The 22,890-nt window shown below is 45.5% G+C and overlaps 1 protein-coding gene across 4 annotated transcripts in view; it reads right to left on the bottom strand.

Moving 5' to 3' along the window:
* Positions 1-22,890, bottom strand: part of KDM5B (lysine demethylase 5B) — a 50,607-nt gene that overhangs the window by 1,236 nt on the left and 26,481 nt on the right. For all 4 annotated transcript variants that reach the window (XM_065698137.1, XM_065698139.1, XM_065698136.1 and 1 more), the window contains 15 exons: positions 20,501-20,663; positions 19,377-19,496; positions 18,286-18,480; positions 17,707-17,888; positions 16,973-17,097; positions 16,542-16,692; positions 13,178-13,292; positions 10,947-11,302; positions 9,655-9,793; positions 8,114-8,293; positions 7,148-7,306; positions 5,503-5,988; positions 2,290-2,401; positions 980-1,134; positions 259-585 (listed from right to left, as the gene is read on the bottom strand). In XM_065698137.1, the coding sequence (XP_065554209.1) occupies positions 259-585; positions 980-1,134; positions 2,290-2,401; positions 5,503-5,988; positions 7,148-7,306; positions 8,114-8,293; positions 9,655-9,793; positions 10,947-11,302; positions 13,178-13,292; positions 16,542-16,692; positions 16,973-17,097; positions 17,707-17,888; positions 18,286-18,480; positions 19,377-19,496; positions 20,501-20,663 (2,965 nt within the window). The remainder of the gene's footprint in view (positions 1-258; positions 586-979; positions 1,135-2,289; positions 2,402-5,502; positions 5,989-7,147; positions 7,307-8,113; positions 8,294-9,654; positions 9,794-10,946; positions 11,303-13,177; positions 13,293-16,541; positions 16,693-16,972; positions 17,098-17,706; positions 17,889-18,285; positions 18,481-19,376; positions 19,497-20,500; positions 20,664-22,890) is intronic.

The raw sequence follows: 22,890 nt of genomic DNA, 5'->3' as shown, positions 1-22,890 counted from the left end.
CAAAGCCTATGTGCATCCCGGTTCCAAGAGCAGAGATGAATGTGATGTCTGCACAGCCCCACCTCCTCCTTCCAATTCCATGCAGATGTTTTGGTGCCCACCTGCCTCCCTCATTGCAGCCACACAACCGCTCCTGATGCCTCAGATGCTGCCTCTGGGTTACTGAGTGCCTTGTGCTCACTCTGCAACTCGTGTTTGGGCAGCCGAAGGCCCTAGATCCCAGCACTCAGAGCCCCGCAGCAGATCTGCTCTCTTTACCTCATCTCCCTCAGGCTGGAGACAATTCACAGCAGGGCAGATGGCATCCTCATCCTCAGAGTCCTCCTGCTCAGAGAACGACATGTCTGAGGGAAGCAAGTGGCTCTCAGCAGAACGCTGGATCTCCACGAGACGCTCCCGCTCCCTCTCCAGTTTGTTAGTGCCAAGATCCTTTGAGTGATTCAGTTTCAGCTTCTTCTTTTTGGGTGTTCTCATCTTTTTTACTCTTGCTCTCTTCCCATCACAGAAGCTCTCTCTCTCAAAGCGACGCTTTAGTTTTCTCTCCATGTAATTTATTCCATCCTTTTTCCCTCGGCAACACTCATTCTATTGGGAAGATATTTTGGCAAATTTGTAAGAATGCAACTAGCACTCATCATCCCGTTATTCCACACCCTGCTTTTAGCAATAGGCTTAAGTATAGCATTCGACAGAGTGCTGCCGTTTCAGCAGAAGGGGAATGTGAGGGAGCAAGGGATGGGGTCACACATCCCACGGACAGAATGTATAGAAACAAAAGATCCTCATTTCCTGCCTCCGAGTCCACTGCTTCAGAGGCAGCGCTCTCGGAAATCCTCAACCCAGGGCAAGAGTCAAATTAGCAGAGATGTGTTTTCCTGGAAGCAGAGCCACACACACGAACCTCCTTGTAAAGCTCTTGGGTGCGGGCAGAGCCTCTACTCCACCGTGACCCAAGCTCACTGCTCTGGGCAGCACTTGCCTTTTCAGTCGGCGCTCCAGCAGGTGACCTCTGCTCTGTTTGTAAAGCAGGGCTTTGCTTCGTGAAGAGGATCTGGTACAGCTCCTGTATTTCGGGCAGGGAAACCTGTAGCAGCTGGGCTTCCATCATGAGCTCATCCAGCTCTGTGCTAATGACTGTGATGAAAGACAGGGAGAGGAGAAAAGGAATTCCTCAGTGTCAGCACGACGAGAACTGCACAGAGAATGAAAACCCTTCCCTGGTAGCACATTAAAAAGAACCCCACAACAACTGTGAAAGGCTTAAATCTGCAACGCTATGAACTCTTCTCTGTTCCCTCTTCACTGCTCACTTTTAACAGCAGGTTGAAAAGAAAGATGAAGGCTCACTCAGAAGTTACCGCACTGAGGCTCAGCACCCTTCCACATTTGCATTTCTTGCTGGATAAGCAATTGCCATCATTCTTGGCAATTTCTGCTGCTTCTGAAGCTACAAGCAGTGTGATGATCCCCTCACTACATAACAATAGTAAGATGAACAAACTGAGTGAAATCTGTAAGTGAAGCCGGGAGAGGAGAGGAAGGGAAGCCGAGAGGATGAGCCTGGAAACAGAGTCCTGCTGCACAGTCCCCATCCACGGCTGCTGCGACCTCCAAAACTCACACTGGGCTTTTGGAATAGTCAGAGCCAAAGGAGGCCAAAGGAGGCCAAAGTCACTGTGTGAGGAACAGCTTTTGAATACAGCATTCACTACAACTCAAATATGGCCTGAAAACCAAGCTGGTGGTACAAAGGACTGCCTGGCTTGATTTCAACTCTAACATTGAAGTGTCTTGTGTAGTATTAGTATGGACTAAGCCGCACTGAGCCTTGAAGATGTGAAGACCAGACCTTTGTTCCCACAGCATTATGCATTAGAAGAAATGAAAAAATAACTTCTTTTACAGTTGTAAAATGATGCAATTTACAGCATGTCTGTGGCAGTCCCATAAACACAAGTCTGAGCAGGGAAGCACGCAGAACCTGCAGCCGGGTCACCTGGAGCACAGCGCCAGCCAAGAAAGCTCAAGTCTCTGACTCTGTGACAGTTGTGCTGCAGCAAAACATATGTGGACTCGTGCCCTATGGATTAAGTACCCCGTGGTCTCCAGCACTACTTCCCTACGTTGTTCCCATCCATCTCCTACAACTTCAGGATCTCTCCCCTCTGCCTTCCCCTCCAGTGGCCATCTTCAGTTGACCAGGTCACCCTCTCTCCTCCACCAAGCACGGTGAGGGGAAAAAAGGGGGAGAAGGGAGAAAGAAGCAAAATCAAAGTGAAGATTACAAACCATGAAGTGGGATGCAGTGTTGTCCTGTCGAAAATGGAGAATGTAAATAGATGGTTCTGTTATCCCAGTCATGAGGCATGGAGAATGACATTGCTCCAATTGTCTGGGAAACCTAGAAAACAAAACAAACCACACAGTTTCACTAAAGATGTAGTTCTGAAAGTGTTCAATAGCTGCCACAGACTCAGTCCTTGTTTCTTCAATTGCTTACATCTTGTGTTCCTGGAAACTGTTCAATCTAATCCACCCAAACCCTTCATCCGACACCTGGAAACAGGCAAAGGCAACTTTCTTGCCAGAACTCTTAGCTGTGAATTGTAATTTCTGCAGAGATCAGAACCGGGCCCTGTGCATGCAGCAGCCACAGGCTCCATCACAGCACAACCAGCCTGTGGAGCGGACACAACGCTCTTCACCTCAGCACACACACAAGACATGCCAAAGGCAAAACATGTTCCGGCTTATGCAAGACAGCAAGGGTCACGTTTGGCCTTGGGAGTAACAGAAAGGCATCCACCCAATGCCTTCCAAACTATCACCCACCTCCCTAACGCAGGCTCAGGCTCCTGCTCTCGCCAATCCCCGCAGCTGTTTTGCAAGTGAAGTTTTCCAACTCATCTAAATGTTCCCCACTCTTCACTTCGGCCAATGCCAAAGCAGCCCAACTCCAGTGGTTACTGCTACGAGGTTCTCTGGGGGAAGTAGTGTTCACAACCCCAGCTAAGAGTTCAGGACAGCAATGCTGAGACACTGCAGTCACCAAAACCCCATCTCAAATCCACTGGGACCAAAGCTTTAGCTCAGGGTCTGTGCTGATGGTTCGAGGTCACCTCTGACCTGCCCTCAGCACTGCTGGCTCCAGGGAGGAGGACCCAAACCAGCTCTGTGAGAGCTCCCTCGAATTAGGAGGTTTCCTGCTTTGAGCTCCAGCCCACACAAAAATGATTGGGGTGCTTTCAGGTCAGAGGAACCTCTTGGTACCACACTGAGCTGCAAACGCTGTGATAATAAAACTAAGCTTCCTGTTCTCATTTCTAGCCCAAACATCAACTTCTGTGCCCAAATCTCACCCAGGTTTTTGCAGCTATTCTGGCTGGTCCAGTAAAATGACACTTTCAAACAGATGACCAGAGAAATTCTCTTCAGATGCCTACACATGGTTTGAATTTCTAAACCCAGGCTTGCCCACTTGAGGAATCTGGGCAACACCAGCACCTTGGTAGGGCTGAGTTACCCGAGAAGCAGCTACAAAACCTCTCAAGCACATGTGGCACGTTTTATGGTTTAACAAACTGAGTATGAGAACACAAACACACTGTGACAGGGTCGGACGAGCAAAATAAAGGTGTTTAAAGGAAAAGCAAGAGAGCGCATTTCATTTTGGGGTGGTTGATGTTCTTTACGCTGCACTTTCAGATTTTTTCTGCATTTATTATCTCAGGAATAAATTTATTATCTCCCTCCTGTCCACACCTGAAACTGCTGAGCTTAACTCAAGTTATCAGCAGAACTGATGGATGGGGCAGAGCAGTTGACGTCATCTACCTGGACTTGTGCAAAGCATTTGACACTGTCCCACACTACAGCCTTGTCTCTAAACTGGAGAGATATCAATTTGATGGCTGGGCCACTCAGTGGATAAAGAACTGGCTGGATGGCCGCACACAAAGAGTTGTGGTCAATGGCTCAATGTCCAATTGGAGATGGGTAATGAGTGGTGTCCCTCAGAGGTCAGTGTTTGGACCCATCCTGTTCAACATCTTTGTCGGTGACATGGGCAGTGGGATTGATGTGCCCTCAGCAAGTTTGTAATGACACCAAGCTGTGTGGCTCGGTTGATACGCTGGAGGGAAGGAATGCCATCCAGAGGGACCTGGCCACACCTGAGAGGTGGCCAATGCCAACCTCATGAGGTTCAATCAAGCCAAGTGCAAGGTCCTACACCTGGATCAGGGCAATCCCAGGCACAGCTACAGGCTGGGCAGAGAAGAGATTCAGAGCAGCCTGAGAAGGCCTTGGGGGTGTTGGCTTATGAGAAACTTAACATGAGCCGGCTTCAGTGTGTGCTTGAGCCCAGAGACCAATCATGTCCTGGGCTGCACCAAAAGAAGTATGAGCACCAGGTCAAAGGAGATGATCCTGCCTCTCTACTCTGCTCTTGTGAGACCCCACTTGCAGCTCTGGTGTCCTCAACATAAAAAGGACATGGAGCTCTTGGAGCAAGTCCAGAGGAGGCCATGAGGATGATCAGGGTCTGGAGCACCTCCCGTATGAAGACAGGCTGAGAACATTGGGGCTGCTCAGCCTGGGAAAGAGAAGCTGTGTGGAGACCTCAGAAGAGTTCCCAGTATCTGAAGGGGGCTACAAGGATGCTGGGGAGGGACACTTTGTCAGGGACTGTAGTGATAGGACAGGGGGTGATGGGTTCAAACTTAAACAGGGGAAGTTTAGACTGGATCTAAGGAAGAAGTTCTTTACTGTAAGGGTGGTGAGGCACTGGAATGGGTTGCCCAGGGAGGTTGTGAGTGCTCCATGCCTGGCAGTGTTCAAGGCCACATTGGAAGGAGTCTTGGGTGTCATGGTTTAGTGTGAGGTGTCCCTGCCCATGGCAGGGGGTTGGAACTGGATGATCTTAAGGTCCCTTCCAACCCAAACCATTCTATGATTCTATATTCAGCTCAGGAGTTCTAGTGTAAGTGACAAGGAGGTGTAGCAGTAATGAATGAAAGCACCCTGTTGAAAACAATCTCATCTGAGAGCCATGCTGGTTACACTGTGGGCAGTTTGGGCCTCTGTTACTATTTCTCAACACTTAAAACTCCACTGCAATACTTGTAAGAACAGATTATAAAGACTAATTGAATACTAAGCACTCTAGAAACAATAGCTTCAGCAACTCTTGTCATTAACAGCATCACATTAGAGCACAGGAGCTGGGAGGAGGAGAAGGGAAAATGGGCTTGTTAGGAGTAAATGTTCCCAGGACTCCAGCAGAAGAAAAACATGAAGCTGTTGCTGGAGGACACACATGTCCTGGATAAATGTCAAGGCAGAACCAGAACTCCTTAATCTGTAAAGCAACACACAAGCAGCCTGCTGTGCTGGTATTTGCATGCCAAGACAATGAACCAAAACCCAGAGAGCTATTACAGACCGTTTCTGCTGACCACACATCACCCACCGCCAGGAACCCCACCAGCAGCTCAGCCTCACCTTGTTTGTCTCTGGCAATTGGCCTGAAGTGGCTTGCCATCTGGTGTACAATAATCCTGAGCCAACTTTGTCTTGTATATGTTTTAGATTCCCTGAATATAACATTTGTTGTGCTCTGTGCTGCCAGTTCACAGTTCTCTCGATCATGTACCGCAAAGCATCCCCCTCAGGAAGCCTCACACGGATGCGCTGCAGGGAGGCCAGCAACGGCAAGATCTTTTCTAAAGGTGGCTTTTCTGATCGATGACAGTGTGGACAGAGCCACACGCGAGGTCCCTGCGAAACGTTGGGCACCGAAACACAGGCGGTGTGGAAGAACCCTCGGCAGAGTTCACACTGGATCATGGGAGCAGCTGGCTCCTTCTGGCACAGACACACTTTCAGTTCCGTGTCCTCTTCACTGGACAGCACCTTCAATTCGTTCGCTGCTCGCAGAGAACGCAATGCTTCCATCTCCTTCAACCGGGCTTCCCCAAGCGTGGCCATCTAAAAGGGAGTTCAAAGAAAGGGATGTCAGCTCGAAAGGAACATCACTCATAAGAAACAGGGTGACTCTGCACAGCCACGCTTGTCAGATACACCAGCAAGTAGTGCAGATCGTTAAGAAGCTCCTCACCCCCATACGCCTTCACCTTTGAATGTTCGAAGTGAAGCACTTATGAGGATGTGCAACAATGCCACTTCAGTTTCCATTTTCTCTTAAGGCCCAGAGATACAAAGCTTATTCCTTTGCAAGAAAACAGCCTCCTAACTCCCTTCCTCTCTGGTCCAAACCCTTCATGTTTGGTACTACATCCACATCACCCTCATTAAAGCAGCCTGCATTCTGAAACAAGTGCAGGTTTGGCTTGCAGGTGTGAAGACATCTCAAGTGTACAGCCTAACTCTGTGTACTTGTAAAACATAACTGGGCAGTTTTCAGAAACACAAATTCACCTCTGGTACCCCTCCTTTGTACACACTGTCATGTGCACAGGGCATTACCCTAACCTACGTACTCCCTTGGGAGTTTGGAAACACCAAATGCAATCGAGGTGTACTGCCCTTCCTACACCTGGTCAAAGTATCATAGGATAGTTTGGGTTGGAAAGGACCCTAAGCTCATCCAGTTCCAACCCCCCTGCCATGGGCAGGGACACCTCACACTAAACCATGGTACCCAAGGCTCTGTCCAACCTGGCCTTGAACACTGCCAGGGATGGAGCATTCACAACTTCCCTGGGCAGCCCATTTCAGTGCCTCACCATGATCCATCCGCAAATCTAGTTGCCAACAGATTAAAACTTGAATGTCCCGTACCTAAAGGGACAATTAAATTCAAACCCTACCAAATCAGTCTGCTGCTCCTCATTAACCACAGGACACTGTTTAATCTGACCATGGTGGAGGCTCTGAAATAGGTCTTTCAGGATGAAGCACTTCACCTACATCCAGAACTAATGTTTTCCTGACTTCATCATGCATGAGGTTTCCTCTAATTACGGTGTTTGTTCTAATTATAGGTGGTGTTGGGTTATAGTGAAAGGATCAGTGGGAAAGCCCTATCCTATCTTTAGTAAGGTTTTGGTAGGGTGGGCAAGAACAGATCTCAACAAGGATTCAGAGAACTCAAAACTGCAGCTCGAAGCAGCCCTGGGCCACGTACTGCAGATGCGGTGTCTTTGCTCTCGGAGAGCGCTCTTTCCAAGTCACTCAGAGTCTCCAGCTTGGTGCTTTTCTTCTTTCCACCTGGCACCGGCTCCTTCAACTTCTTCTGCTTTCTTTTCAGATTCAGCATTCCAATGTCACAGCGGGGACACAGCACCTGATGAACAGAAAAGCAGTGTTCCCTGCCGTGTTTGTAACACATTCGTCCTGCCCTAGCACAGCTATGAATGACTGCTTACAACAGGGATTCCTGCAGTTTTTTCCATCAAATACTCAGGGGATTAGGATGAAGTTATATGGAAATTGAGGAGAGCTGGAAGGTTAAACAGAGTTTTATTAAATGGGAGGAAACACCTGCATGTTTCATTTGGATTGCTGATATGCACAGACAGCTGATACATGGACAGCCTCAGTGCCATTTAAGCTGCAAGCCCTGAAAAACAGAAGAGTATTCCAGGGGCTGCCCTGCATTCCCATCTGTATCAACAGGCAGGAGGGCTGGGGGTCCTAAGAGGGGCTCAGCATAGGTGAGGGTGGACTGCCCAAGAACACACACAGCAAGAGCTTCAGAGGGGCAGCAAATGCAGCCACAGCCTCACCCTTATCACAGCCAAACCCAAGGCGGACAAAGTGAACTTGTGCTCCAGTGGCTGCACTGAAGTAACTTCAGTGCCACAAGTACGTTAATAGTCCCATATTCACATTGGAAATGTCAGACTATGGCACAGCATGCTCTTTAGCCACAGATTAGAAAGAACAGAGGAGTTTAGCTGAATCTTCAGCATTTTACAAGTTTAACAGGATCATTAAAAGTATAGGCGAATCTAATAAAAATTATGTTCAGCAATATAATCCTAAAACTATTCTGCAAATATATACCTGCTATTTATTGCTACTTCAGGAGTTAATACTGTAACCTTGACTGATGTGCTGTAGCTGTGCTGGGAATGGTGAGATCTCTTACCTCCAAAAGAGTGTAAGGGGAGTTCTCGCACAGAAATGTGTTAGCTGCACACTCCTTCCACGCCTGAACTTCTGACACCAAGGACTCCAGCCTTGGCAGGTAGTCCAGATGCACCGGAATGGATCGACCTCTCGTGACAAGCTCTGCTAGTGTGTCCAGCACAGGCACACGTCCTCCAACCTGCCAGATTACATAGTAAGAAACACTGGATGTATGAAAGACATTCCACAAATCACAGCAAGTCATTTAGATTAACTGAAGGTAGAGCTTGTAAAATCAAATCTGCTGCTAAGCCACTTCAGTCACTTCCAGAGCTGTTCCAACACTTGTGCTTCCCATGCTGCAGTCATGAATTACATACACACTACTACTAAAACCCTTGGAGAGGGAGAATGCCCTCAACCAACTGACAGTTTAAATAAACAAACAAGAGACCAATGACACAACCAACGTAAGCAGACTCCAAACTAGCAATCTGCATTCACAGCAGAAAATCAAAATCATTTTGAAGCAGACCCTGAAGCAAGTCCAGCCCAGTCCCTGCCCTGCCAACATCATTCCAAGTACCCAGCGTGCTGGCTGAAAGTGACTGTTCACTCACTGCACAGCCCACGCCTCAGGCATCCCAGTTACAGGAAGTCCAGCTGTAAAGCAGCACTGAGAGGCAATTTCTACAATAGGCAGGGCCATGGGACTTGAGAACTATCCATCCAGAACAACCCAACATCTCCAGCAGCAAATCTCAAAGTAGTGATGCCAGCTTCCACCTCAAGATTCAGACAGAGCTGCTACAAAGTTACATCCATTTTAATCTATGAAATTAAAGGCTGACCATAAGGGAACACAACAAGAAACAGCCTTGAGTCTGGCCACGCTTAATGGCTAACAGATGAGGGAATACCTCTCGGTCTCAGGATGTCCGATAACAACACTGATAATACCACTAATGATACCAATGTGGAAATGGCAAATGAATTCTATGGTTCTACGGGGCCTCAGAAGAGGCCATTCCACCACCAGTAATTATGAATATTCTTGTGCCATCAGGTCAGAAGTTCCTGATTTAGTCAGGCAAATGAAGGATGTGAAAAAATATTATAGGTGACTGTTAAAGATTTTATGGGATTTGTTTCTTCAGGAGTCAGCAAGCAGAACTTTGACTGGGTCACCCACTCCATAGTGTGTGTTACAGGAGTGCAGCAAGATGCACAGTCATAGAATCAATGGCACACAGAAATCTGAGTACCAGGTAACTGTTAAAATGCGATGAAGCAAAGCAAAACTTACTTTCAGGTAAAGTTCTATAATATAACATCTTTTTAACTTTAGATTTTTCTTAATAGCTCCTTTATATATTTCACTGCACCCAGTTAATTGAAAAGGTGAAGATTATAAATCAGCTTCAGAAAGTAAAACCAACAGCACCCAGAGCTTAAGTACACCATGTCTAAGGCAACGAGATGAAGCATTCTGACTTCAGTGTGATCCTGAAGCACCAAAACGCATGACGGTGCAGAGCAGGGGTGATGCAGCTTACATACCTGCAGAGCTTCCACTTCCTGCAGCCAGTCTTGGGCCTTCTGCACCGCGTCTTTCAGCGCGACACCGCTGGGGAGATAGGCTGGGATCTCCTCTATCTCCTTCACTGCTGCTACAAGACTGCTCAGTGTCTGCCGGGGTCTATGTAAAGAACACAGCTCAGTGTCAAACACTGCAACACGAGGATGGGGGGGAGGTTCTGCTCATCTGGCTTATTAAAGCCTGAGGGCTACAGCAGATAACAATGTTATGTCAGTACCAGAGGTGCAGCCTGTACCACCAGAGCATTAGTAACAGAGGCGTGCTTCTGGAAATGTACATTTGTCTGCTATAGACTCCTACTAGAAATACTCCTACGTGTGGGCTTAAGGGAGATTTAACATTTAGTAACTTTTGACTGATAAGAACCTTGGATCCTCAAATGCACACTGAACCTTAAAACCAGTACCAGCCAAGAGATCCTGCTTTAGAAGGTTAAACCCCGCCCCCCCCCCCCCAAAGGTGGCTTTTCTGGACTTCACAATTGGATTCTGCTATCTTAGAAAGGCACAAACGCAATTGCACCTGCAATCTGGAGGTTAATCCCAAACTTATTCCAGTTCTGAGCTCTCTGAAGTTACCATTTCAAACAGTAGCATCACTCAGGAGTAAGAAACACTTCAATGGGTTCAGAATTAGGAGGCTGTGGGGAATTCTCAAACATAAAAGTGAGGAATCCTCAGAGAAGAAACCTTACACACAAGTTTATGTCATCTTTTTAAGCCTGAAGTAGACTGTGCTCTCCCCCGTTTTACTTTATAAATCAGAAGGTCAAAGCAATGAGCAGAACCATTTTTCCTACTAAGTTGTATTTGCCTGATTTCCTTTTCCCCTGCACCAGCTCATCTGGAAAAACCTCCTCAGTGTTAGAAATAGTCCATCTAATACAGTTTAACCAGTTGGTGGCACATATTCCAGCTCCATCTGGACGTACATCCTCCAGTCTAACGCTGGGGGAGGGATGAGGGCGGAAAGGAATGAAGAGGTGTCTTAAAACCCTTCCTGGTGTCAAATGGAGAATTCGCACAATGATTGTGGAGCACCACAAACACCATGAAGAAACCGCAATGTCTAAAATTGCTCAGGCAACTCATCTCCCCTCTTCCATCCCTTCCCCCTTCTGGATGGCAGAAGATCTGCCTTCATGTTGTGAACTGGGTGAACACAAGAGAGCCCCTTCAGAAGCAAATCCAACTATTTCCACTTTAAACAGCTCCTGGAACTACAAAACTCAACACAAAGACTTAGCCTCTACCTGGCCTTTATCAGGTTTCTGGCTTTGTCATCCCAGTGTTCAGACACAGTAAGCAGCTCCTGCAGCTTCGCCATCGCTTTCTCCACTGCTGGGTAGGGAGCGAGTCCAACACCTGAGTCTATGAGACGTCTCATATCATCTAGAGTGAGAGAGCTGCGGTCTGAGGAAGTGAGCTGCACGTCCTCCAGCCAGCGTGCCTGCTCCAGGCGGACCCGCAGTTCAGCCAGTTGGGGTAGATCAACGTCAAAGTCAAAGCTGACGTCCAGCAGCTCCTGCAGGTCTGCAGCACTAGGCATCTCTTCAGAAAGGAGTTTTTGGCTTTGCTGTTGAAAAGCTTCCACACGATCAAGAAGATCCTGAAATACACAAATGAAACAATACATCAGAGAAAAGAAACCCCACTGCCAAGTTATCATGACAGAGTGTGTCTTCAACACACAGTACATCTCCTCATACATAATGTGTCTGCAAGCCTGAGGATCACAGAACAAGGGGATTCCACTCTAAACCCCTTCTGAACCAAGAGACAGGTGTCAAAGAGGTCTTAGAAGAATAAAAAGGATACAAAGGGACATCTAAAATGTTCCATTAGTGCTTTTTCTGGCTTTGTTCTGCAATGATTAAGGAGGCTGAAGAACAGCAAGGTTAAGATTAAGAAGGCTTTGAAAAATGCTAGGGAGCACACGGAGCTTCTGCGGTTCATTTCTCCTGCACTGTTAAGGTTTTTGAGCCGCACCACAGTCCCAGTAAGCCACAGGCATTTCACTGTTTCATGCAGTGCAACACCTGCTCTCCCTCCACACGTTTAACAGCCAGTTACCCCTAAAAGGTCCCTCTGTGGCTGTTTGCACTTCACCCAGCATCACGGACAGCTAGTCAGAGTAACCTCACTGCAAAGGCTGGAGTTATTCTGTATCTAGCCATCCTGCCCAGTGCTCCTAGTACTGCCTGAAATGCTATTCCAGCAGCAAGTTCTTCCTTCATAGCTGATGTCTTGGTATACTGCCAAGAAGGTTGTTTGCCAGAACAGGCAATCTCACCCATAATGGAAATAAAACCTATTTAGAGATATATTAAAGTGTGAACTGATCTCCAGGAACTGACATTTGTATTAACACCCTAATTCGCATGACTACATATATTTTAGGATTGTTGAGGATGGTATAAAAGAATCCCCTGACCATATGTGTTTTGATATTTCCCTGTTCAAGAATGCCAGATGGAGAAGAACTGTTTGCATGTCTGGCATTGCTGAACTTCTGCTTTTTAAATAGGAAGATAACTTCAGAGTTACAATGCTATAAACAAATAACTGTAAACAGGATTACATAAAATCTGATTCACACATTCCAGACCCAATAAAGCTTCAAAGCAACAATCATAAAGCTGAGCTGGTCTATTCTAATCCAAAAGTTACACGACACTGGTCTCTCAGCATGGTGCAGACACTTAAGAGCCAGTTAGGGAGCTGGACACTGCATCTCCTGCTTCTCCGAGTCACAAACATGCAAAGCCCTTCTCCTTTAAGACAGGAATTAGAGCTGCACATAATTATTTTCCTTTACGATATGCAACATTTTGGCAAATTCTGAAACCAAATCTTAACTTATTTGCAATTTGGCTGAGGGCTGATCAGCTGGCAAGCAAATAACCAGCATTAGCTGCTGGTCATGGGAGACAAAGTAGTCTGACTCACCCTGAGCAGCAGGCACTCTGCTGGAACAAGCTTTTGGGGAGCCTGGCTGGCAGCTTTGTCTTAGGGCTATCTGTGCTTTTCCTGGCACATGGGTTGATGGCATGAGGAGGTATCTGTTTACAAGGCTATGAGAAAGCTGGCTCTTGATTAACAAAGTGCTCTGAAGCGAACTGTCACTCAGAGCACTTCGGAGTTTTGAATATTCTCAAACTTGGCTTCACTCTTAAGAGGAGACTGGTTAACTGAGCCCAAACTTTTAGTCTGGAGTTACGCAAGTCACCCTGCTGCTTCTTTGCATTACTTCATACAGCATTACCACTTCGATTGCCTTATGTAGTATAAAAATCAAGTGACCGTGGACACCAGCAGGACAGAGAGCTCTGTTCTTATGCACCTCCTGTGCACAAGTTACCCAGATCTGCCAGTTCAATTGATTTTATTCTTGGAGCAACCAGTAAGACAGGAGATTAACACAGTGCAAATACATCACTAGGACAAACGCTCGTGTTCCTTCCCCTAGAATTATGCAGGTTACCTTCAGTAAGGGTGTCTGACTGAGGACACAGGGTAGAGCATACAGCTGCCTCACAAACAGCCTCAGCTCATTCACAGTCAGCTGATTTTGACACTTGCCTCCTCCGGAGCGGTACCTGCAATCACACAATTCAACTCTGTTGGGTGCCACTAAACAAGAAAATAAACTCTAAACTTCTCAGGCATCTGCTTATGATTTTGTGTAAGATGAGCTTTACTCACAAACAACACAATATTCCGAAGCATCCAGCAGCCCAGGGCATACGTACATGGGGAAGCTTCCTTTAGCTACAGCAGAATGAGCTATTGTTGAAAACACTATTTCATATTAAATAGTATTCTGGAATAACTCTTCATTCTTGGAAGAGCACTGGTTATTATGGAATAAAATTGAGCCTTTTTCCAGAACACAAAGTAATTGTGGATAAACTATTCAGTTAATGTTGCAATAGCTATTGTAGTGCGCTCTCCCCATGCCCGTTCCAAAGGAGACCAAATCCCAATTGTGAATGGGTTTTATCTTTACAGGTCATGTAGGCACTTCTGACAAATCCTCTTCACGCTGAAATCATCATTCTCATTTTTACCTACAAGCTCTGTATCAAACGAGCGGCTTAGAAGTGTTAACAAATTGGCTAATATTAAAAACCTCTCTGAACTCAAGCCAGTATTAACTGGGTCTGAGAACCCTGAACAGAAAAGGAAAGAAATCTCTTACAATGCTGGCTCCGATTTAACCCACAATATGTCATTGAAACAAAAAGAGGAAAGCAAGAGCTCGGTGGGATGTGCCGGCACAACTGCAATGTGAACACTAGGAAATTTTAATTTACCATTTTATGGTAAAAAGAGGTGGTTTTGAAGGCTATGCAAGGTCACATTGGGAGGTCCAAAACCCGTAGTTCCATAGTAAGCAGAATAAAATGAATTCCAAACCTCAGGTACAACAGAGGCTGGTTTGTGGTTTACAATGGTTTACTGGGCTTTGCGGAAGCTCTGCAGGATCAAGTCTGAAAAGGAAGTATTTCTCTACATATTCACACACGTAAAGTGCAAGTCCGACTGTCACGCACATTTTTGATAACCTGAAATTACATGAGCCTAAAAAGCAGTATTCCCAGAAGAGCCTATGCCCATCCAGGTTATTAATCACAAAGATCTCTAAGCACAAGGTCTCCAAACTCTTGGAGACTAAGCAGCAGAAAAGGTATCATCAGACCTAGAGAAGGAAGGGGATCGATAGTGAGAACATCCCTCTGTGCTTGCCCTGCTTTTTCCTTCCAGTGCCAGAGAGGAATGAGGGCTACACGGTCCTTGGGATCCCTTGGATCAATTCAGACAGCCGGTCACAGAACAATCTTCCAAGCAGCAACTGCTCATCCCTCACCACCACAAGAACCAAAGCAAACGAGGAAGTACAGCCCGTCCTTCAGGTACCACAGAGAAGGTGATGAGCTGGAGTCACAGGATTTACTCCAAGAGAACATCTATCATCTATCCTGGTCTTTTCTCCCCAGGAACTGTTGAGTGTATTATATAGGAGGGGACCCTTGAGTATCACTGACCACCACAATTAACAGGGATGACCTTTCCAGTAGAGCCAAGTCTACTGCTCGACTTCCAAACTCAGAACAAAACACTTAGTCCATAAAGAAAAGTTTGTCAAAGCATGAATCAAATGTTAGGCAGAATCACTGCAGCACTGGCTGGGTCATTCACCACAGTCTGTAATGCTGAAGGAGCTGACAAATACAGCTGTGAGAAAGGTGGACACACAGTCACAGTGACAGAACAGACCCGGTCAAGGAAATGAAGGTAAAAATTGCCCCTGGCTCTTTCCAAACCAGGCAAAGATGGTATAGATATAGAGCAGGAAGGACTCTTGGAAGAGCTCATCTGGCACAGAACAGCTGGGAAGGGCCTGGCTGCTTCTCCAAGTTCATCATCAAGAGGCCTGAGCAAATAGCAAGGATGGGAGAATACAGACTGGGGATGCCAGAAAGGGAAGAGATGCTTCAACACTCAGTGAAGGAAGTGATCAGGAGTGGACAAGTCCTTCAATAACGGTGCCATCAATCTCTGGGTTAGGAATTACCTATCTGGCAGAGGCCATGCCTGTTGGAATGCTGGATCTTTTATTTCCTGATATAATATTCTTACATTGCTGTGACAGAGAGTTCATCCTCTTGTGCTGGCAAGACAGTGAAGGTGAACTTTTATCGAGTCCTTGCTACAAAGCGTCATGCAAAGATCGCTACGAGGGCTAAGTGCAGCTACAAGAATGATGTCTAAATAGCAGCTGAAAGTTTTACTACTGAAGTCATTCAAAGTTGGCCTTAAAGTACTGCAGGAACACAGGGAGTAACAAGCTACAGGATGTCTTCTGAGGCAGGTAACATGCAGAAACCACACAGTGCAGTTACACCAGCAAAAAAGCAACTGCTCTGACAACCACCATGTTGGTCAAAGCAGCAGAAGCAGGTGAAAATTGTCCAGATAGGACAAAAGAAAAACAGTCTTTTCTCAACTACTTCACACTTTTAAGGTGGTTGGACCTGAGCAACGTTGTCCTCTGCAGGCAGAAACCCAAGATTTTCCAAGAAACCTGCCACAGATGCAGCCATTTTAAGTCTGGGTGAAGAATCAGCAACAGATAATCATCTGTGATCCCCAAGAGAAAGGCTGGTACATCAGTACAGCCACCATCAAACTGATGCAACGAGCAGATCTGCCCTCATCCTTCTGCATCTTTTGACTCCTCTCAACTCATTTCAGACATGGAAACTGCCAGCAGCAGCAGGCAGCAGAAATCTAGTTCACAAATGATGTATTACCCAAACCCTGCTGTATCTTCAAATTCCTTGAGCAAATAACCCATCTATAAAGATTTAACACAAGTGCTGCCAAGGAGTGAGCAAGGATTTCTCAGAGATCTCATACAGTATTCCCAGCAGCAGCAGCTTGGGAATTTAAGACACTATTTTTCCACAAGACAAAGTGTAATGAATATAATGACATAGGCACCCCTGACAGATTTCCAGCCCCCATGGCACAAAGACAAGTGGACTGGACCTTTTTAGGTGTTACTTGTCTGGAAATACCACACCAATATTTCCTTTCAGGGTATATTAGAGTGAATTTACTGCCCAACTGTCAAACACAGAGGAAGAAGAGACCGAAAGCTCAGGATGTTTAACTTCTTACATGCAGTAAAGGTGAACCTCTCTGTAACAGATGGCTCTCTTGAGAAGACAAAATGATTACTTGCGTTTTTAAGTCTACCCAGAACACTTGCATCTATCACTGGCCAGTGACATCCACCTTCATTGACTCCACTTTGAGCACACACACACAGAAGCATTTACCTGGTTTGCCTTTTGCCATTGAGAAGCTGCTGTGCAACAGAGGCGCATTTGTCTGCATCCTGCGTAACCAGCCTGAGGTGTCGCAGAAGATCACTGTCTGGGAACTTCTTCATTTCTGATTCTTCTATCAAAGCCTTAAAACTGATGAGACCTTTTGGGAAAGGGGCTAAGTTAATAAAAGTCTCCCTTGGTGATGGATTTTAAATGGTGAAGCTGAGTAACACAACATATTAAATATATTTCTATTTCAGCTTCAGTTACATTTTGTAGCAAAGAGATTTACAAGCTTCTCACACAGAGGCAGCTTAGCGCAGTTACTTTAAACCATGAGATGATGTACGATTTCCTCTGATTGTCACATTAGAGGTGCTAAGGTTCAGAAAGCAGAAACTGGCAAATTCTGTGTTGCAGACAACAGACAAGACGCTTACTTTTCTTGTTGTTAATTTTTGCCTCCAGAGCTTCATTAACGTTGGAAGCCCACTCGTTGTACGATTCCGCGCGCATCTTCAACGCGTTCATCATTGGGTAGAGTTCCTCCAGGGTGTAGCGGTACCTACAAGTAGCACAGAATTCAAACTCTTCAGCAAAAACTGTGGAGAGCAGGAGGGTACAAAGGAGGGACATGAACATGGGTTAGTCCATACAACACAGAAATGATCTACTTTGCACCTAGAGTGATCCTGTTAAGACCTACATCCACACCATGTTCCTCGTAACACAAATTCAACATTTCAATTGCTTCAAAAACAATTTCAATATTGCAACTGAAGCAATTGTGAAGTTGACTTAGGACATGCTACATCCATGCAGGATAAAGATGTGACAAACAACAGCGAAGGAAATATGACAACAGGGAGCCAAGCTAACAAAAGCAAGAAATGTCACGCACAAGGACTGGATGTAACGAACGATGACCTTACTGATGTAATAAAAAAGCAAACTAACTTATCCAGCAATTTTCACCATTATAGAGCAAGAGCAGCTGAATGCTGAAAAGAAAGAGTCTTTGTATTCAAGCACAAAAAAGACACTGTATTTGCAAAGGACTGAGAGAAACAGAATACTGAGACTAGCACCATTGACAAAACAGAGCAGGCACTAGACTATCAAACACGTACAACAAATAACTTAATAACAGTGTTATTTGCTATGTAAAGCTTACCCCAGTTTATACTTGTAGGCGGGACAAGAACAGAGATCCTCGACATGGTACAAGCATACCAGTAATCCAGGTTTACAGGGACAATAAACAGCAGACATGAAGCAGGTGGTTTTACACTTCAAGCACTGTCGCTCATCATCAGGAAACAGCTCAAAAGCCACCCTCTCCGAGTCAGTCACTCCCTGCAAAACAGTGTTAAATCACCTCAAAGTCTAATGGAGAGGTAATTATGCCAAGCTAGAACATCAGAAGCTGAAGTTATCAAAGGAATAGTGACATTTAGAAATAAGATATTAAAACCAGGTACACACAAATCCAGGTTAGCGAAAAATCAGCTGTTCTGACTACATTACTGTAAGAACAAATAGTTACTTTAAAAAAGAGGCATTCTGAACAATATTGAAGGGCGGATGTTAAAACAAGGTGCATGATAAATGATTCTTTAGTCAAGTGGTCCTCTGAAATCAACAGTGCTCCTCAGGAAGGTACCACGCAGCTCTAAGCCAGTGACGGCAGAGCACAAGTCCCACTGCTCCAACTGTTCTCATTATAGTATCATTTCCTACAACTCAAACTCACCAGTTTATCAACCTTCTCACGCAACCTCTTCTCATCTTCAATCATAATAGCCATGTCTTTCTGAACTGTGGATGCTACCACCACATCAAGAACATCTGCTTTGGAAGCCATTTTACAGATCATCTCATCGTGAGAAAACACACAGTAACGGTTCAGCAGACGGTAATGTTCCACACACTGGCGACCCAATGGCAGCTGCATTGAGAAACAGGAAATAAATGAAGAGTTCAACTTGAAAGTTACATTCAGAGACTAAGTTCTGTCCTATTAACCAAACACTACCCAAATGGGAGGTTAAGACAAACCCTTCTAGCAAAATATTCCCAATTCAGAATGTAGGACTAGAGAAATCAAGACCCTGAGCTCTTGTAAACCAGGTCTGCTTACAATTCTCTTACAGTGGGCACTGTGGGTACAAGCGGGCTAGTGCAGGTCACAAGGGGGAACGACCTATCTGGAAGAGACCGTAATTAGAGGTAACTAAATCATTAAATTACAGTAGTCTCAGGAAGACCCAAGCTAAAAATACACAGAGGCTGGGAAAGTGTCAAAGGGCAGAGTACATATACCTGCCCTATGCTCACCATTCGAGGGATGCCCCGTCAAGGGCAGGATTTAGGGCACACTGGACCCTCTTGAATTATATGGCTGGTTTATGTGCTGCAGCATGAGAAATTGCTGACTCCATGAAGTCCCTAACTAACCCAAGGCAGAGTAAGCAATTCATTATGAGCTGGGCAGGTTACTCATAGCTTTATTTTAGGACTGCCCAACAGTGAATGGTGCTCAGGTTACAATGAGGTTACGTGTTAAGAGTGCAGTATGAAATCTGTGGAAGGACAAAAGGAAAACCAAAACCAAGGCAAGCCAAAAACAAAACCACAGTCACAATGCAAGAAACCTCGATTCCAGTTTTACTGATCTCCTCCTTGTAAGTGAGGTTTTTTAAATCTGAGATGGGCTACATTTCCAAATAGCTAAGACCATTTCTTGGTGGGGGAGAGGTGTGGAGGGGGTGAATTACAGCTGTGCATCAGGTAGGAACAACTTCGGACCTGCACACTTCATTAAACCCTGGTTTGGGAACCTACCCAATCGACTGTGCAGAAGTTCACAGCTTCAGCAAAATTGAAACCCTGATTGAAGCCACTGTGATAAGCTCTTGGAAAGGTGATCACAAACTCCCCAGCGCACTGATTGGTTCGATAAACCTAGGAGAAAGCAGACGAGTGTTAGGTGAAACCTGAACAGAACTGAAAGCTCTGAAGAGAATATGGATGTCCAGCTCCTAGAACTTCTGTAACGATTTTGGATAGTTTTAAACCCAAGAATCACAACTGGCATTTGGTAACTTGTCATACGAAACCCCAGAAAGCAAAGGGGTTTTGTGCAGCTCTACCCACACACTAAGCAGCTTTAAGCCACCTGCCTGTGCCTTCTGCACTTTACTCTGCGTACAGTTCTGCAGGTGAAGCACAGGAAGGCTCTCTTCAACGGGCAGCTGAAGGGGAAGAGAAGTTTGGAACCTACTCAAAAGTTCACACCATTGTAAATCTACTGGGGTTTGGTGCTATGCAATCAGCATGAAAGCAGGCAGGGCTTCCTGCACCTTTCAATTTTGGAGTCTCTCAAAGCATAGCAAACATCACGAACTTTGCAACTTTTTCCAGATTTCCCTTTCAGTCCCAAGGTCAGCCAGTCAAAAGCTAATTCAGTTGTAAAGGGACATAATTCCCACAAATAATCTAACATGGAATATGATGGAAACTGATGGAAAATGTTTTTAAACACCTAAGAACTTATCCAGGAAAAATAAAGAGGATGTGGATGACAAATAAAGGAAGAACGGGTTCTGGCCCCTTGCCAGGATCTGCCAAAAAAAACCTGTGTCTGATTAACCAGACATAGGAAGAGCTCCTGCCATTGTTTCAAAGGTCAAGACTAAACTTTGCAGCTGAGGTACAGAAATAGAAATACACTAAAGGTGGATCTCCAGAGAAGAGTTTGCCAAGCAATTCCAAAAGCAATGATTCTATTGCCCATCTGTTCATCTGTACGGGCACATTATACTAGACAAGGAAGATACCACACACATGGAAACTACCACACCACCTCTGTAATAAAAGTAGCTTCAATTAGCAGCTTTGAAGTAGAATTCAGTGTAAATGGCAGAGGGTTGGGTTTGGGGGAGTAGCACAGGAGTCCAACAACATACAGGCACTCCGTGGGCCATCAAAGTATTCGGGTTCATTATGGTGACAAGTTGGTGCAAGAGATCTGGCTGAGATTCAAATAGCTCTGGAGCAAGCTTCTTCATTACATCCTCCAGCTGTTCAGCTGCATACCCTGGGGCTCCATACCACGTTTTAGGCTCCCCCCTGCAAGATTATTAAAAAAAGTTAAATATAAGCAATCTTTAAGTTACATTTTCAGTCTTCTGCTTTAAAACACACCATGTCAAAAGAAGGGGTTATCACCAGGAAGGAATGCAAGGACTATGGACCTTCCTGAACCGTCACATGTCACACAGGTCCCTCCTCCAGACCTAAGATGTAATTGACTGTATTTCTGAGCACATGGTTAAAATACTGGTGTGTGTGTGTGGGGGGGGGGTGTGGGTGTGTGTGTGTGTGCAGGGCATGGGGGGAAGAGGGAAGACTGAAGAAGTCCTCAGTGATGTTCTGCTGATTCCAGCACAACTTCAAAACATCAGCTGTTTGACTCAAACGACACAAACTCCCCGATGGATCTAACAGCCAAAGCCTGTTCTTTCTGTCTTGTGGGTAATTGCCATAAAAGCAACATAAAGTAAGTAGGAATTAAACTTCCCAGTTATGCAAAAGACACCAAGGAAAAAAAATGAATCCACATCCAGAGCAGCAACAGCTTAACCCAGTGCAAGCCGGTTGAGAAAAAATAAGGTTACGCAGATATGTTCCAATAGACACTGCTTCAAGTTTAGAATGAAGGTGGCTCGCTGCAAACCAGAGGTGAAAGCACCTTCCCATCCCGTATAAAGAACAATGTTAAGGAAGGTATCTATGGAAGAAGGTAACAGCCAAATCACTTTATCCCAAGACTCCTGAAGAGCTGGCAGGATAAAGCTGACCCAACAGTACGTTGGTTTGTGGTGGGTTCCCCCCACCTCCCCCCCATAAATCATGAAGCAATTGGGAGGATTCCAGAAGAAAAGAGTGAAGTATGAATCCAGAAGCATATCCCTCATACCAAAGAGCTTATCCTTGTACTCAGACAGCACCTCTGCCATGGTGAAGAGGACAGCTAGCGGGAAGGACTGTGGGAGGGCAGTTAACACCGGTGGTATGAGGGTTAGCACAAGTAGAATCATCACTATGCTCTGTTAAATGACTGTGCAGTCTTGGACCTGATCATCTTGGAACAACTCCATGAATTCCTGAAGACCAGCCATACATGTAACCAAAAACCATCCTGTGTCCTCACCCAGTACTGGGTTAGTCAAGAATTCTGCTCCTTGATGAGTGTCAGTGCCAAGGAACACATGACAGCAGTTATGAACTATGTTAAACTTGGACCAGGATACCGGTACCAGGGGTCTCTTGACTTCACCAAAGCAGGTAACTGAGAAAGACACAATTCTTACGGACATGTTAAGGTGTCAGCTTTATGAAGGCAGCAAGCTGCAGAATAGATGAGGGTGGCAGTTCTTTCTGCACTGCTATCTGGCACGTTCCTCCCTCTACAAATACTAGCACCAGTGATGGTAACTCTTCCTCTGACCAGGACTGACATTTATTTGCAAGCATCTTTAGAAGCAAAGATTTGAGTTTTTTCTCCTTTTCCCACTTCAAGAACTAACACAGGATTTAAAGTCAATTCAAACCCATGAAAGCTCTGCTGCTGTAGCCTGGTTCCCTCGGGACCATCTGCTCAAACTACTGTGCCAGAATAAAAGCTTCTTCAAGACAAATGGGAACACTGGAGATAGACATTCATCCCTCCTATTTCACAAGATCAGTCCTGCCTTCTGAAGTCTCTTGAGAGTTTAGAGCATTGCCTCTTCAGCAGTAGGTCATTAAGACTGGCTGCTCTGGCCAAAACCAGTATTAACCTCAACTACACAGTGCTCTCCAATAGGCTAAACCACCCAGGCTTAAACCTCGAAGTTGAAGGGAAATACAGAAGAACATCTGCAAATGTAAATATCATGTCAAGGACTTTCATGCTGGAGAAGCCACACATTAAAAGCGCGTAGGACAACTTTCACATGTGTCTGTGATTGCATGTACATGTCTGCACATACATGCACTTCCACATCTTTCTGGCCTTGACTGGAAACGCTAAATGCAATATGGGACAAATGATGGGGGACATAACACCATTCTAGCAATAGCGAGGGAAGCTCTCCTAGAAGGAGTGCAGTTTCTACTGCAAACAAAGAACCTCCTCTCCTGCCCAGATTTAGCCTGACTGAAGACCCAGATGAAAAAACAAGGGGAAAAAATGACAAAAGAAGATCATATTTACAATGTAAACCTGATTACTCATTTACTTAGCTTCACTCAGTCGTTGTATCAAGTACTTAGAAAGCAACTGAAGTCACTGACTACCTGGACCGGGCTACAG

Source organism: Lathamus discolor, chromosome 19 (genome assembly GCF_037157495.1).
Source record: "Lathamus discolor isolate bLatDis1 chromosome 19, bLatDis1.hap1, whole genome shotgun sequence".
NCBI lineage: Eukaryota > Metazoa > Chordata > Aves > Psittaciformes > Psittacidae > Lathamus > Lathamus discolor.
The sequence above is the reverse complement of the archived record's forward strand: the minus strand, read 5'-3'. Positions and strand labels throughout refer to the sequence as shown.